The sequence below is a fragment of the Mesoplodon bidens genome, assembly GCF_964165515.1.
Source record: "Mesoplodon bidens genome assembly, chromosome: 18".
NCBI lineage: Eukaryota > Metazoa > Chordata > Mammalia > Artiodactyla > Ziphiidae > Mesoplodon > Mesoplodon bidens.
The window spans coordinates 53,432,144-53,447,177 of record NC_138175.1 but is presented as its reverse complement, the minus strand read 5'-3'; the positions used below and the strand labels follow the sequence as shown (position 1 = coordinate 53,447,177).

The 15,034-nt window shown below is 47.6% G+C and overlaps 1 protein-coding gene across 12 annotated transcripts in view; it reads left to right on the top strand.

The window, feature by feature from the left end:
• The window catches only part of PLEKHA4 (pleckstrin homology domain containing A4), a 31,081-nt gene extending 16,166 nt beyond the window's left edge, over positions 1-14,915 (top strand). For 7 of the 12 annotated variants that reach the window (XM_081215702.1, XM_081215712.1, XM_081215710.1 and 4 more), the window contains 8 exons: positions 534-632; positions 2,259-2,399; positions 3,676-3,775; positions 3,847-3,923; positions 11,444-11,605; positions 13,609-13,667; positions 14,077-14,189; positions 14,491-14,913. In XM_081215702.1, the coding sequence (XP_081071828.1) occupies positions 534-632; positions 2,259-2,399; positions 3,676-3,775; positions 3,847-3,923; positions 11,444-11,605; positions 13,609-13,667; positions 14,077-14,189; positions 14,491-14,753 (1,014 nt within the window). In that variant the 3' untranslated portion in view covers positions 14,754-14,913. Of the gene's footprint in view, positions 1-533; positions 633-2,258; positions 2,400-3,675; positions 3,776-3,846; positions 3,924-11,443; positions 11,606-11,713; positions 12,634-13,608; positions 13,668-14,076; positions 14,190-14,490 lie in introns of those variants that run through there. The other 5 variants (XM_081215705.1, XM_081215704.1, XM_081215711.1 and 2 more) reach the window with 4 other exon arrangements.
• The last annotated feature ends 119 nt before the right edge of the window (positions 14,916-15,034 follow it).

Here is a 15,034-nt window from a genome sequence, read left to right as displayed (position 1 = left end):
TTTAACACTTTTGTACCTAGTATATGGTAAGCAATACTTGTGTTAGCTGTAATTACTACTATCTGTAAAATGGAGACATTAATAGTGCCTACCTCAAAAGAATTAAATGAGAGCTAAGAACAGTGCCTGGCACATAGTAAGTGCCAAATAAATGTTAGCTGCTCTTGTTATTTTTATTGGCAAGGAAGTTTCTGCTGCCCAGGGGTGTATAGGTCTCGTGGTCTTGTCTGTTTCAAGAATTCATTAGATCTGTAGACTCTGCCGCCCTAGAGGAGTGCCGAGGTAATCCAGAAGATTCAGGGAAAGCTGTTATTTGTCTACACTAGCAGTTCATTGGAATGGCAGGTTCAGTACAGACTCTGGGGTTCCAGTAGTCTGAGCAAAAAGGCCCTTGGGACTTGCAGTCCATATACCCCCCAGGGCACCTGGGGCCAGGCCACCCTTCCTTCTGCTAATCTAGGAAAAGATGAGATTGGGGAAGATCTGGTGGGAGGGCATGTTAACTCTCTGTCTCCCCCTTTCTGGGACCTGAGGAGCGAGAGCGGGTTTGGGACACGTACAACAGCCTGGAACAGGAGCTGAGCACCTTGAGAGAGACCCTTGAGTACTTGCTGCACCTCGGGTCCCCCCAGGTACACCCCTGCCCCAAGCCCCCAAGCCCTACCCTGCACTCCAAGATCACTTGGAAACCCTTTTGGCATTTAAGCCCCTCCCACAGAATCAAAGTCCCTCCCATGTTATCTTTAGCCCCTCCCCCTCTGCCTTTTCCTTTCATTTAAAACCCAATAATTAAGACAGTGCCCTTAATTTCAAGACCTATCTTCAGATTCGGAACTACTGCCCTGTCTGGTTCTAAATCTCTCCTCTTACTTTGAAGCCCTACCCTTGGGGTCAAAACTCTGCCCCTCAGCCCTGTCCCATCCTGCAAGTTCATCTCTTGCATTCTGCATCCTGACTTTCACTTTTAAATTTATCCTCTGGAGGCTCCAGTTCTAAATCCAATCCCTTAGTTCAAGCCCCACTCCTGAAGCCCCACTGCTTGGCCTCAGACCCACGTCTTCATTCTAAGCCTAGCAATAGAGTTTCTAAATCATATACCTTCAACTAAAAATTCTGGCTTCTAGTATTAAATGCGTACTCACAGGTTTAAGCCCCACCCTTTTCATACTAACCCCCTCCCACTTCCTCCTAAAATCCACCTCTCAATGCTAATCCCCCACCTACTGGTGTTAGATATTCCTCAGCACCAGCAATATATGAAAAGAACAATACATCACAACCAAATTAGGCTTATTACAGGAATGCAAGGTTAATTTAACACTTGAAAATAAGTTCATGTAGTTCACTACATTTAATAAAATAAAGAAAAAACCCCACATGGTCATCTCAATAAGTGCAGGAAAAACATTTAAAAAATTTAATATCCATTCATGATAAAATCTCTCAGCAAAGTAGGAATATAAATCAACTTCCTTAATCTGATAAGGCATCTATAAGAAACTTAAATTTACAGCAAACATTATTGTTGGCAGTGAAATGTTGAAAACTTTTCCCCAATATTTGGAATAAGACAAGAATGTCTGCTACAGCCAGTTCTAGTCAGCATTGTCCCAGGGATCCTAGGCAGTACAAGGGAGTCTGAGACATAAATCAAAGGTATAAGGACCAAAGAGGAAGACGTAAAGCTGTTTTTATTTAAAGATGACAAAACTGTGTATGTAGAAAATCCAAAATAATCTCCAGAAAGATTGATAGAATAAGCCCAGCAAGGTAACTGAATGCAAGGATAACATGCAAAAATCAGTTGTCTTCCTGTATGCTAATAACAATTAGAAAATAAATATTCATAAACAATAGTGTTTACAATTAACATAAACAGATTAAATATCTAGGGAGAAATATAATGAAAGATATGCACGACATCTACTCTGAACGCCACAAAATGTCATTGAGAGAAATTGAAGACCGATATAAATGGAGAGATGTACCATGTTGGTGGATAGGAAAGACACTAATGTAAAGATATGGTCTCCCCAAATTGATTTCCCCAGTGGGGATATTCGATCCCAAGACAAATCCAGAAGGCTTTTATGTGGAGTTTGGCAAGCTGACTCTAAATTCTATCTGGAAGTGCAAAAGGCCAAATGTAGACAAGGCAACCTGCAAAAACAAAGCTGGAGGACTAACACAACTGGATATCAATCAAGTCTGACTGTTTTTTCCCACCTTTGAGTAACAAATTCCTTTCCTCTCCCCAGGACAGAGCATCTGCTCAACAGCAACTGTGGATGGTGGAAGACACACTGGCAGGTCTGGGGGGCCCGCAGAAACCACCCCCCCCCACTGATCCTGACTCCCCATCCCCTGCACTCCAAGGCGAGGAGTCCTCAGAGAGGGAGGTGAGACTCACCTTTTTCTCCACCCCCAGCTTCCTGTTCCATCTGCCCCTGGCCCAACTCATTACCTACTCACCTCTTTCTCTCTCCCTTGATCAGCTAACCAACCTCAGGCATGTATCCTAAGCTTTGGAAGCCTTTGTTTTCTTATTCGTTATACTACGATCATTGTCTAGTGGTGTGCTGGACCCAGTTCCCAACACCTCCCAAGGTCCAATTGCCTGCATCTCTTCTCAACTCCACATTCAGTGATGTCATGTTGGTAGCTTGAAATTGACCATGGTGGGAGTATTTACACCGTGGAAACTGGCAAATGCTACAAACCAGGGCTCTTTTCTCCCAGAGGGCATTTGTTAAACATTTACCAGACACTGCTGATCTTAACCCCTGCCTTGCAGGGTACTGTGAGAAGGAGAAACTGTGACTAGAATGTGCCTGATATAGAGTAAGCTGTCAGGAATCAGGAGCCACAATGGTTTTAGGTGATCATCAGATCATGCATCCGGGAGACCTGGGTTTAGATCTCAGCTTTGCTATCTTTGTGACATCAGTCATTGACTTCATTCTCTGAGCCTCAGTTTCCCCATATATCAAATAGGGATAATAATAGCTGTCTTGTGGATTTACCGAGGGGATTCAATGAGATAATGCTGGTAAAGTACTTAGCACCGTGCCAGATGCATAATCATTATAAAACCTCACACGTATAATGTGCCAGGCACTGTTCTAAGTACCTTACATGTATCGATTCAATCCTCATATCAGGGACTCCCCTGGTGGTCCAGTGGTAAAGAATCCGCCTTACAATGCAGTGGACGCAGGTTTGATCCCTGGTCAGGGAACTAAGATCCCGCATGCCACGGTGCAGCTAAGCCCTCACGCCACAACTACAGAGCCCACGTGCCCTGGAGCCTGTGCACCACAGCTAGAGAGTAGCCTGCACGCTGCAATGAAGAGCCCACGTCCCACAAGGAAAGATCCCGCATGCCTCAAAGAAGATCCTGTGTGCTGTAACTAAGATGTGACGCAGCCAAAAAAAAAAAAAAAAAGCTGTAGGTTAAAATCCTCATATCAAAAGGTGAAATATGGCACAGAGTGGTAAAGTAACTTCCCAAGGTCACACAGCAAAAAAAATGGCAGAGCTGAGGTTTGGAAACCAGATCTGGCTCCTGGTTTTCAATCTTAATCCTATTTATGCAGTGTCTCAATTGTTAAGTGCTTGAAAATGGTAATAATAGTGGTAATGATAATTATTATTCCCCTTTCCTGACCTCTCCAGAGCCTGCCTGAGTCCTTGGAACTGAGCCTACCCCGGTCCCCTGAGGCTGACTGGGGTCGGCCCCCAGGGGGCGACAGAGAGCTTGCCAGCCCTCGCTCAGGTGAGCGTCTGGAGTGGGGAGGGACTTGCTCAGCATTCCTGGTCCTCACCAGTCCCATTCTACTCCTCCAGGTCTTGGATCTCCAAGGGTCTCCCGGGCTTCCAGCCCTGAGGGTCACCGCCCCCCTTCCCCACAGCCAGGAACCAAGGTAGGCAGTCCATCTGGCCTCCTCAGGTCCACTGTAACCCTTTGACCACCACAGGAAGGATCCCCTGTCCCCACTCTTGGGGAAACATCTGGGAGAGAAGACTTTTAAGGCCACAACCTAGAGCAGAGACAGCGAGATTTATTAAGAGTGTTGGGACTGAATTTTGTCTCTGCCACTTCTAAGCTGTGTGACTTTGGGTCAGTTATGAAATCTCTCTGCCTCCATTTTCTCATCTGCAAAATGGAGCTAATAGTGGTGTCTACCACCTAGGGCTGATGTGAAGAGTCAAAGTAGATGAATGCCCATAAAGCTTGAAAGTAGTGCCTTAGAGCAAGCACTTCATTCATTCATTCATCAATCATTAATTCAATATATACTTATTAAATACCCTCTTCACTGTCTAATAAGGTAGCCAGTAGTCACATGGGGCTATTTAAATTTAAATGAAATAAAATAAAAAATTCACTCTCACTCTCTAAATTTCAAGTGTTCAGGAGACATAAGTGGCCAGTGGCTACCCTGTTGAACAGTGAAAATACAGAACATTTCCATCATTCAGGAAAGTTCTATCACAGAGAGCTGTTTAGGTGCTCAGGACCCAAACGTGAACAAGATGAGAAACAAAATCCTTCTCTCATGAATCTCACATTCTAGTGGGAAGAGGCAGGTAATAAATAATTTACTATAAATTACTTTATATGTTCTAAGTGCTAAATAAATAAAAACAGCACGGTGAGGGGATTTGGGATACTTGGAGAAGAGGTGCAATTGTCAATGGCTTGGTCTGGGGAGGCTTCTGGAGAGGTGATGCTTGTGCAGATACCCGGAGGAGGTAAGGGAGCAGGCCTTGGGGATGTCTGGTGGAAGAGCATTAGAGGCAAAGGGAACAGTGTTTGCAGAGGTTCCGAGGCAGAAGACTCTGGCGTGTTAGAGGAGTAGCTAGAAAGCCAGTGTGGCCGTAACCGAGTAACCGAGCAAGAGGGAGAGGGGTGCTGATGAGGACAGAGGGGTAATAGGGGCAGATCGTGCCGGGCCTTGTGGTTCAAGGTGAGGGCTTAGCTTTGACACTGGGTGAGCCCAGAGCCATGGAGTATCTGAGCAGGCACTGAGATGCTGTAAATGGGCACTGGCGCCCTCTGGCGGCCACATGGGGGCACAGACAGTGAACAAGGGCTGAGGCAGGGAACCAGGGAAAAGGTGACTGGGCTAGTCCAGCGGGGAGAGAACAGTTGTTTGCACTAGGTTAGAAAAAGTGGAGATGTCGAGACAGAGTCGGATTCTAGATATACCGGTTTTCAAACCTTGTTCAAAACCCTTGGGACCAGATGTTGTTTAAAATGCAAAGTTTTGCAGATTCTAGTAATTCGGTGCATATACTGTGTACTGTGCGTTCTATAACACCGCCTGCCATGTCTGGAGCAGCACACTTAAGCAAACACATTACCATTTCTCCAATAAAATGTATGAATATGCATACGAAATGGGATAAAAGCTATAAATAACATCACCATTTAAATGTCAAGTTAAAAAAAATAGCAGTGAATTACTTAAATGGAGTCAGGGGAATAAAAATAGCTTATAAATATCAGGTGCTTTTTATTTTTTGGAGAGTTATTTATCTTTTTGAATTTTATTTTATTTATTTTTTTATACAGCAGGTTCTTATTAGTTATCCATTTTATACATATTAGTGTATATGTGTCAATCCCAATCTCCCAATTCATCACACCACCACCACTACGCACCCATGCCACTTTCCCCCCTTGGTGTCCAGACGTTTGTTCTCTACATCTGTGTCTCAATTTCTTCCCCAGGCGCTTTTTATTTCTGAGGAAAATGTCCTGGGTTCCTGATGCCTGCGACCAGTATGCAGTTTTTGTTTTTTGACTTTTTTAAGGCGGTGGGTGGTTTATCCTTGCTCTTCACGGAGTGTGAAATTCTGTTGTTACAAGCTGTATGTAGAGATGCCACAATTTCTTTTCTAAATTAAAAAAATGTTTTCTATTGAAGTATAATTGATTTACAATGTTGTGTTAGTTTCAGGTGTACAGCAAAGTGATTCTTTTCCATTATAGGTTATTACAAGATATTGAATATAGTTCCTTGTGGTATACAGTAGGTCCTTGTTGTTTATCTATTTTATATACAGCAGCGTGTATCTTAGTCCCCAATTCCTAATTTATCCCTCCCTCCCTTTTCCCCTTTGGTAACCATAATTTTGTTTTCTATGTCCATGAGTCTGTTTCTATTTTGTAAATAAGTTCATTTGTATCAGTTTTCAGATTCCACATATAAGTGATATCACATGGTATTTCTCTTACTTAGTATGATAATCTCTAGTTCCATCCATGTTGCTGCAAATGGCTTTATTTCATTCTTTTTTTTAAAATAGCACTTTTATTTTTTTAAATTAATTAATTATTATTATTATTTTATTTATTTTTTTTTTTTGCGGTACGCGGGCCTCTCACTGTTGTGGCCTCTCCCGTTGCGGAGCACAGGCTCCAGACGCGCAGGCTCAGCGGCCATGGCTCACGGGCCCAGCTGCTCCGTGGGATCCTCCCGGATCAGGGCATGAACCCGTGTCCCCTGCATCGGCAGGCGGACTCCCAACCACTGCGCCACCAGGGAAGCCCCCTCGGTGACATTTTTACAGGAGCACAGAGACATTATGGAGCTCTTTGATCCACCGTATACGTTTTTTTCCGAACTCCGTTTTCATCAGCTGTTACCTTAGGAAACTCATCAATTGTAATTTCTGAACTGCAGATGCTCTGCCACCCAGGTATTAAAATATTTTACATCATATACTTCTTTAGTGTTGCCAGCTGATGCTCATGATCAATGTTCTGGTCTTCATGGAATGTTCTAGCTTGCTTCATGACCAAAGGTCATTCAGGGGCATCCAGTTACTTCCTCATGAACACAGGGTCCAGGTCTTCAGGTTTTGCCCTCTGCAGAGTTTCTCTACTTGTCATCAGTTCCTGGTGTCACTGTCCCAGTAAAACTTCTGCAACGTGTCTTTCTGTTTATGTCACATCACATCTTGAGGGTCCTATTTAGTGAGATGTCCCTGTAGAGGCTCCACAGTCCTGTTCCTGACGTGATTCTACTTTCTGAGCTCTTGGAAGTGACAGATGCTTCTGTTTCTTTTCACTCTCTTTGGGGCGATCTTTGGCTCTTTTTGACGCCTTCAGAGAGCAATTAAACTAGAAGTCATAAGTAACAAAACAAAACACAAAGCAAGAAAATTGCAGTTGACGGCAGAAGCCCGATGGGCGTGACTGAGGCGATGCCTCACAGCACGAACACTGGGTGCATATTGGCACCGATTTAGAAAAACAAATGTCAGTTTCAGATTGTTTTTGGAAATGACAGATAAGAAATTTGGGGAACTGACTTTGAAGGTGGAGCCAACAAGTTTGCCATTCTCATTGGTGCTGGGGTGGTCCTTGGCCTCTTGTGGACTGGGGTTTGTCCAGCCACTGGGGTTCCTGAACTGAATCAGGCCAGATCCCAGGCATCAGGAACCGCAGACACAAGCACTATCAGAACAGGCGGAGGCGTGTGCTGAGATGGGGAAAGCACGAGGCGTTGGGGGCCTTCAGGGGACAGCTCCCAGGCAGCCTGGGCATGTTGAGGATGGCTTCCTGGAGGCAGACAGACCTTGAAGATTGAATTAGAATTTATCCCTGGCAAAGCAGGGAAGCAGCTAGTGCAAATGTCCAGACTGAGGTGGGGATTTAGGAAGCCAGGGCTTCTGCTAGCCTACAGAATGCCTTTTTGTGAATTAGAGTCAGGCTCCCCCTTCTGCGTGGATGGAACCTGGCATGGTCAATGGAGGGCTTAGCCCTTGGGCAGTGAGCAACCCATACAACCGCACATGGTCACTTGGGAGCACAGAGCTCTGACCTCTGGAATGCCATCTGCCAACTGCAGGGTTGTTCAATTCAGGTCCACGAATTCCTCAGACCCTTCTTGACTGCCAGGCTCTACAAGGCGAGGTCCCCAGACCAGTCTCTGTTTTCAAGGACCTACTCTTCTGAGTTTGCCATGTAGTGAATCTCTGCATCACAACCCCTATTTTTCTGTGGCTTCCCCCATCCTGAAACTGGCAAAGGGGTCCTGCAGGAAAAGTATGGCTGATGGACTTGGCAGGACCACTCCGATGCCCACTAAGCCATCAGCAGATGACCAATCCAAGTAGAGTGTCAAGAGCAGTTGCTATCTCCCCTTCTCCCTAAACTTTGGCCAGTGCAGGAAGAAATCACGAATTCCCTTATTTGCTCATCATACTGGTCTTCTAGGGACCAGCCCCTGTGGAAGGCGTTGGGGGCACCCTGCCATGAATTAGTCCTGATGCTGGAGTCTGATGGGGGAGAGGCATGAATGAAATCCTTATACACATCCGACAGAGCTGAGCCATTTCATAGGGGGACTCAGAGCATTGGGAAGCCTTTTAAAGGTTAGGTAAGGTGAGTCTGGATGAATGAAAAAAGTTTGGCCATGCAGGAAACAGTACTCCAAACAGGGAACAGGCTATGTACGCAAAGGTACGGAGGGGATAAAGAAGCTGCAGCTCTGTATCGGAAACAAAGCTGAATTTATTACTTGCTTAAGCAAGACAGACCCCTTGTAAGATACAGTCGCTCTGAGCAAAGCGGAGAGCAGATGTCATATGGCGTAGAGCTCGGAAACCGGTGGACTTTCGGGTTTAGGAGTTGTTCGACCTTAAGATGCAGAAGCTTTGTGTCTGTTGTTGATTGGCTGATTTCCAGAAACGCGGGGCCATCGTTGATTGGTTGGCTTTCAGGAGCGCGGTTCCGGGGATGCCAGTTACGATTGCTTGTTCGAATAGGTGGTGTTGTTTTTTCGCCCCTCCTTGGCAGTGCCACGCGGCATGCGGGATCTTAGCTCCCCGACCGGGGACGAAACCTGTGCCCCCTGCAGTGGAAGCGCGGAGTATTAACCGACGGACAGCCAGGGACATCCCCTCGAATAGGTTTAGAAGCATTTTTGGTGCTTCCTTATTATCCGTGGAAACCAAGTAATCAATCTGTCCTTTCTTAGGAGGAGAGGAACTTTATTCTTAGTGGTGTGTATAAAGGACATGGATTGTTGGAGCTGCGCCGAATAACACTTGATTTTGGGAATGGCTCCTCCCTCAGCCGTGCCGCGGCCAGCATCCAGGTGTGGTGTATAAGGTTCTAGGTATTTCAGAGCCGATCAAGGAAAATATGACCACTAGGTGGCAGTAGCACACAGAGCTTTAGTGGGAAAAGTCCCTCACAGCATGAGACCCTCCAGCGGTTACTGCTTGGGGGCCGCTGCTCAGGGTGGGCAGGACAAGGGAACTCCCTGGAGAGAAGGAGATTAGAGAAGGGACTTAAGCGTCTAGGTGATGTGCTTAGCCGCACAGAGGGGAATCTCTGGGTCAGAGAGCTCCTAAGGGCAGCAGCCTGTTGGGGGCTTTTTTTGTTTGTTTTGGCCCCGCCGCGAGGCATGCGTAGCTCCCCGACCAGGGATGAAACCCCCTGCCCGCTGCAGTGGAAGCGCGGAGCCCTTAAAACCACTGAACCGCCAGGGAATTCCCTTGTTGGGGGCTTTTTTTTTTTTTTTTTTTTTTGCGGTACGCGGGCCTCTCACTGTCGTGGCCTCTCCCGTTGCGGAGCACAGGCTCCGAACGCGCAGGCTCAGCGGCCATGGCTCACGGGCCCAGCCGCTCCGCGGCATGTGGGATCGGACCAGGGCACGAACCCGTGTCCCCTGCATCGGCAGGCGGACTCTCAACCACTGCGCCACCAGGGAGGCCCGGTATTGGGGGCTTTTATAGCTACAGGTTGATCTTACCCATGGCTAACAGATGCTGGGTACAACTTCACGGAATATTCAAAGCAGGCAGGCTCTAAATGGCTAAAAATATCCGTCTACTTGAGCTATCTTTGAAACAAGCGACGTGTAAAAGTTTCAGTTTGGCCCTAGCAGGCTTTCGGGTCAGTGGTTTGGCCTGCCATGAAGAAATAAATGACATAGGGTCAATTTACAGGGACCATGATGTATCTAACAGGTGGGCATGTGACTCAGGATCGACCAAATCAGAGTCACGTAGAGTAAATTGCAGTGATTGGTCCGACAATAGCAACAGGTCTAAGCTGTCAGCCTAGAATGTTCTAGTTGGAGACGGCAGTGGAGAGTTCTCTCCCCACTCCCATCCCCTTCGTTTTTTGCTTAAACAATAAATTTACTGTCTTACAGTTCTGTAGGCTAGAAGTCTGAAATCAAGGTGTTGTCAGGGCCATGCTCCTTTTTTTAAAAAAATTAATTAATTTATTTATTTGGCCGCACTGCACGGCACGTGGGATCTTAGTTCTCCGACCAGGGATCCAACCCGCGCCCCCTGCAGTGGAAACTTGGAGCCTTAACCATTGGGCCATCAGGGAAGTCCTGGGCCATGCTCCTTCTGAAGGAGCTAGGAACGGATCCGTTCCTTGGCTTGTGGCATCATAACTTCAGTTGTCACGTGGAGTTTTCCCTAGGTGCATGTCTGTGTCCAAATTTCCCCCTTTCTGGAAGGGTAACACGTTTGCAGCTCTATTGGCCACTTTCCTGCCTGTAGCATCCCAGGTGTCTGACAGCCTTCCTTCATTTTGTCCCATCTCTGTCCCCTTCAGTTTGACTTGGCAGCTTTTCTGCTGAGTTGGTTTACTGGATCCACATATCATCGCATGCCTAATGTCTCAGCAAATGGTTTTCCGGACACACCCTTGGTGTTCTCTTCAGAACGAACTTCCTTGCAATACACATAGGCTGCGAGTGTTCCAGATGTTCAAGTTCAAGTTCCCCTTTGATTTATCTCCGTCCTGTTGCATTTTAAGTTCTTAAGGCTGTAAGTAAGTGATCATGATCAAAGTGTCATCAGAACCATATTTCTGGTAGCTTCTGGTAAAGTTCCTTGGCTTGTGGCAGCATAACTGCAATTGGCACATGACAGTCTCCCTGTGTGTCTCTTCCCTCTGGTTTTGAGGGCGAGAGAGAGCTTGTAAAGTCCTCCCTCAGACGAACCCAAAATGATCCTCCTGACGATCTAGTTACACAATAAATCTCATTCTTCCTTTTAATGTTTTCAAAGCTGATTCAGAGGTTTTTCTTGTTTTTTTTTTTAATCACAAGCAACCCGGAGTCCTGACTACCACTGCAAAGACACTTGATCTGTCCAGGGAAGTGTGGGTGTTTGTCAGTCTGGGGCTTCGGGTTTGAACAGGGCAGCTGATGGAGTTGAGGCTGGAGAGGTGGGTAGGGACCAGGCCACAAGGGGCCTCCAGTGCCTTTGTCCTGAAAGCACTTGGGGGCCATGGAAGCACTTGAGCAGCAGAGGGACAGCCTGTGCTCCGAGTGTAGAAGTAGCCCTCGAGATCGGGGGTGAACTTATTGGGAAGGGCAAGGCAGGGGGCTGAGAGTTTCAGGGAAGAGAGAAAACGGAGGCCAAGATTGGAGTATTGCGGTGTTTCTCATCTCCCCAGGTCCCCCTGGCGCGGCCCCGGATGAGTGCTCAGGAGCAATTGGAGAGAATGCGCAGACACCGGGAGTATGGACGGCCTCTCCCTCGCCCAGCCTCCCCCCGGCTGCTCACTCTGGGGAGGACAGTGTCCCCAGCCGGACGCCAGCCTGACGCAGAACAAAAAGTGAGGGAAACGGGTGGGGCGGTGAAGCAGCAGTGGGTTCTTAGTTCCTAGTTGGAGCCTCAGTTTTCCTCTCTGTAAAATGGGGATGTTTCCTTCCTCCATACCCAGAACAGGTTTCCAGATTTTACCCCGCTGTACCTGTGCTGAAATCAGCATCCTGGCTCCCTTATCGGTGGAAGACAGGGTGGGCCAGAGACAACACCTCCACCTCACCAGCGTTCTCCCTCCTCAGGGAGGGGGTGGGGGTCATGGGTCTGGATTGGAAGCCCAATTTTCCTTTTCAGTTACTATGTGTTGTCAAAGGCAAAAAAAGAAAAGAAGAAAAACTGATCAAGTAAGGAAATAGATTTTATTCATGTTATGGTGTTGGGGAGAGGACTCCAGATCCAAAGATCAGAGTGGTCCGGGCAGGACGGTATTTTTTGTTTGTTTGTTTGGTTGGTTGTTTTGGGTTTTTTTTGTTCGTTTTTGAGTTTTTTTGGCCACGCCACTGCGCAGTGGCTTGTGGGATTTTAGTTTCCCTGCCAGGGATTGAACCCAGGCCCTCTGCAGTGAGAGTGCGGAGTCCTAACCACTGGACCGCCAGGGAGTTCCCCATGGATGGTTTCATCTTAGACTTTTCTAGGAAGGAATTAGACAAGTGGGGTGATTTTACAGTTGGGATTGTTTTTGTAAACAGGGAGCATCTCAAGTCAGCTGAACACTAAACATTTATCTCTATGTCTAGCTAGTTTGGGGGGGACAAAGAGTTCAGCTAATCGTTTATGACAAAAGGAATGTGAATTTGGAGGGTCTGTTTCTGGCCTTGTCACAGGTAAACGGGGTGGGGCGGGGGGTCATCTGTGAATCTTGTCGACGAAAATTCTATTAAAAACAAGTTAACAAGAAAAAAAGGGAATTTTATTTGAGCCAAACAGGATTATAACCTGGGAGACAGACTCTCAGAAAGCTCTGAGAACTGTTCCATGTGTTAGAAGTCAAAAGGCACACTCACATCCATTTTCCAGACAAAGGATCGTACATCAAAATGACATACTGATGGGCTTCCCTGGTGGCGCAGTGGTTGGGAATCCACCTGCCAATGCAGGGGACACAGGTTCGAGGCCTGGTCTGGGAGGATCCCGCATGCCGCGGAGCAACTAGGCCTGTGCGCCACAACTACTGAGCCTGCGCTCTAGAGCCCACGTGCCACAGCTACTGAGCCCGCGTGCCACGGCTACTGAAGCCCACACACCTAGAACCCATGCTCCGCAGCAGGAGAGGCCATAGCAGTGAGAGGCCCGTGCACCGTAACAGGAGTGGCCCCTGCTCACCCCAACCGGAGAAAAGCCCAGTGCAGCAGCAAAGACCCAATGCAGCCAAAAAAAAATAAGATAAATAAAATAAATAAATGTAAATAATAATAATAACTTTAAAAAATGACATACTGATATTTTCACATAAAAAGTTCACCAAGGATACATAGTCTAGGGAAGAACATACAAAGCCAGCAGCAAGTCACCATGATCTCCTACAGAGTTGGGAAAGAATACTGTTCTTCCAAAAAGTTACATTAGTAGTGTCGGAAGAAAGGGGGAAAAATGATCTTTACGATAGAGCAGGCACTGCCCTCTCTGAGGAGCTCTGGTTAATGTGTAATGCAGATGCACACTGCACATTAGGGAGGGAGGGAGGAGACTCAAGCAGACAGAGAGAATTTTATGTTTAATTTTTCTTGTCCTGCCTTAAAGTAGCAATTTTACTTCACTAGTCTTATCTAAGTCATATGGAGAAGAGGGGTTCTTTGCAGTAAGCCTTTTACCAGAATGCAAAAGGGCTGGTGGTGGTGGGGGGGGGCAGGCAGTGATTTTCCTAACTCTCCTTGTTTTGCAGGAGCTCAGGTAAAGTTAAAAATTGGCAGTGTCTTTGGGGCAGTTTTATCCCCTTTCTGAGCCCCTTCACCCTCAAAATGAGATCATGAGGACTTCCAGATGAGGAATTCTAATGCCCCAATTCCTTTGCAGCCTGTCTTGGGACACCCAGGAGCCCAGAAATGGCTTAGAAGCTCGGGGTCCTGGAGCAGGTAAGGAATTGGAGATCGGGGCAAGGAGCAGGGAAATCAGCAAAGGGGAGGAGAGTAGCATTGCTATTAATGTCTCCTGAGTACTCGTGAGTACTAAAGTACAGATCGCAGAATCTTTTAGAGACGCTTGAGTTCCTGAGGAATCAGAAAGCTCTAGTTCGCAGTGAGAACTGCAGTTCCTTGGTCGATATCAAACTCCGCCCCTCCGTCAGGAAATCTGAGAAAATTTCCGGCAACCGGACTACAAATCCCACAACGCACGCGGGCTTTTAAAAAGAGGGTCGCGCCCAGTTTAAAATCCTTTAGAGACACGTGCTAGGGACTACAATTCCCAGAAGGACACGCGGGGCACTGTGGTCCTTACTGTACTGGCTAATTATACAAGTTCCCCAAATCTCTTTCTTTCTAGTCCAAGGAACACCACCCCTTATTTGCCGACATCCGAAGGGCACCGGGAGCGAGTTCTCAGCCTCTCTCAAGCCCTGGCCACTGAGGCGTCGCAGTGGCACCGAATGATGACAGGTGAGAATGGGCTGGGGACTTTGGGCTACTGGGTTTTAGGGAAGAGGGAGTCGGAGGCCTGGAATCGTAGGTGCTGATGGGTAGGGGTCTGAGGAATCCTTTATCTTTATGAGGAGAGAACTGGACAGGGCTTGGGAGTTCTAGATCCCAGGAAGGAGGGGCCCAGGATCCAGGAATTCTGGGTCTGGGAGAGGAGGGAGCTGGGAGGTCGGACTCCTAGGTCTGAGAGGAATGGCCTGGGGGAGTCTGGACTTCTGGGTCCCAGAGTTTGCCATTCTCATACCCCATTCGTCCTCTCCAGGTGGAAATTTGGAGTCTCGAGGAGACCCTCTTCCCACTGCCCCGCCGCCTCCGTCAGATCCCCCGCCCCAGGTGTCTTCCCCCCTAAGATCTCCTCCAGCTGCCAATTCCCGCTCCTCGGGGTTCTCCCGCAGCGGTAGTGGGCGCGGCGCAGGCCCCGCCTCCTGGGAGGCGACGTGGGATTCCGGGATCGCCCCTCCCGCCCTAATCCAAGACGAGGGGGCGTGGCCTCTTCGAGTCACTCTGCTGCAGTCCAGCTTCTGACCCGCCTAAACGTAGCAACCAATCAGAGAGTGAGAGCGTGGTCTGGAGGTACCTCCCGGAGATCTGGAGCCTCTCCGGGAACCTGGGGGCGTGATCTGGTCCCCTCAGGTGGCCTAGAAGGGGAGGGGTTTCTATGGCCAAAGTTTGGGTTTCCCAACACTTGTCCAGATTTGGATTAAAACTTTGAACTTTTAGTCAAGAACTTTCTGTCTGTTTGAGGTTGTTACACTGGTGTCTCTGAAGGGTAGAGCCGGAGAAATGGGCTTCTGGGCCCCGAGGGA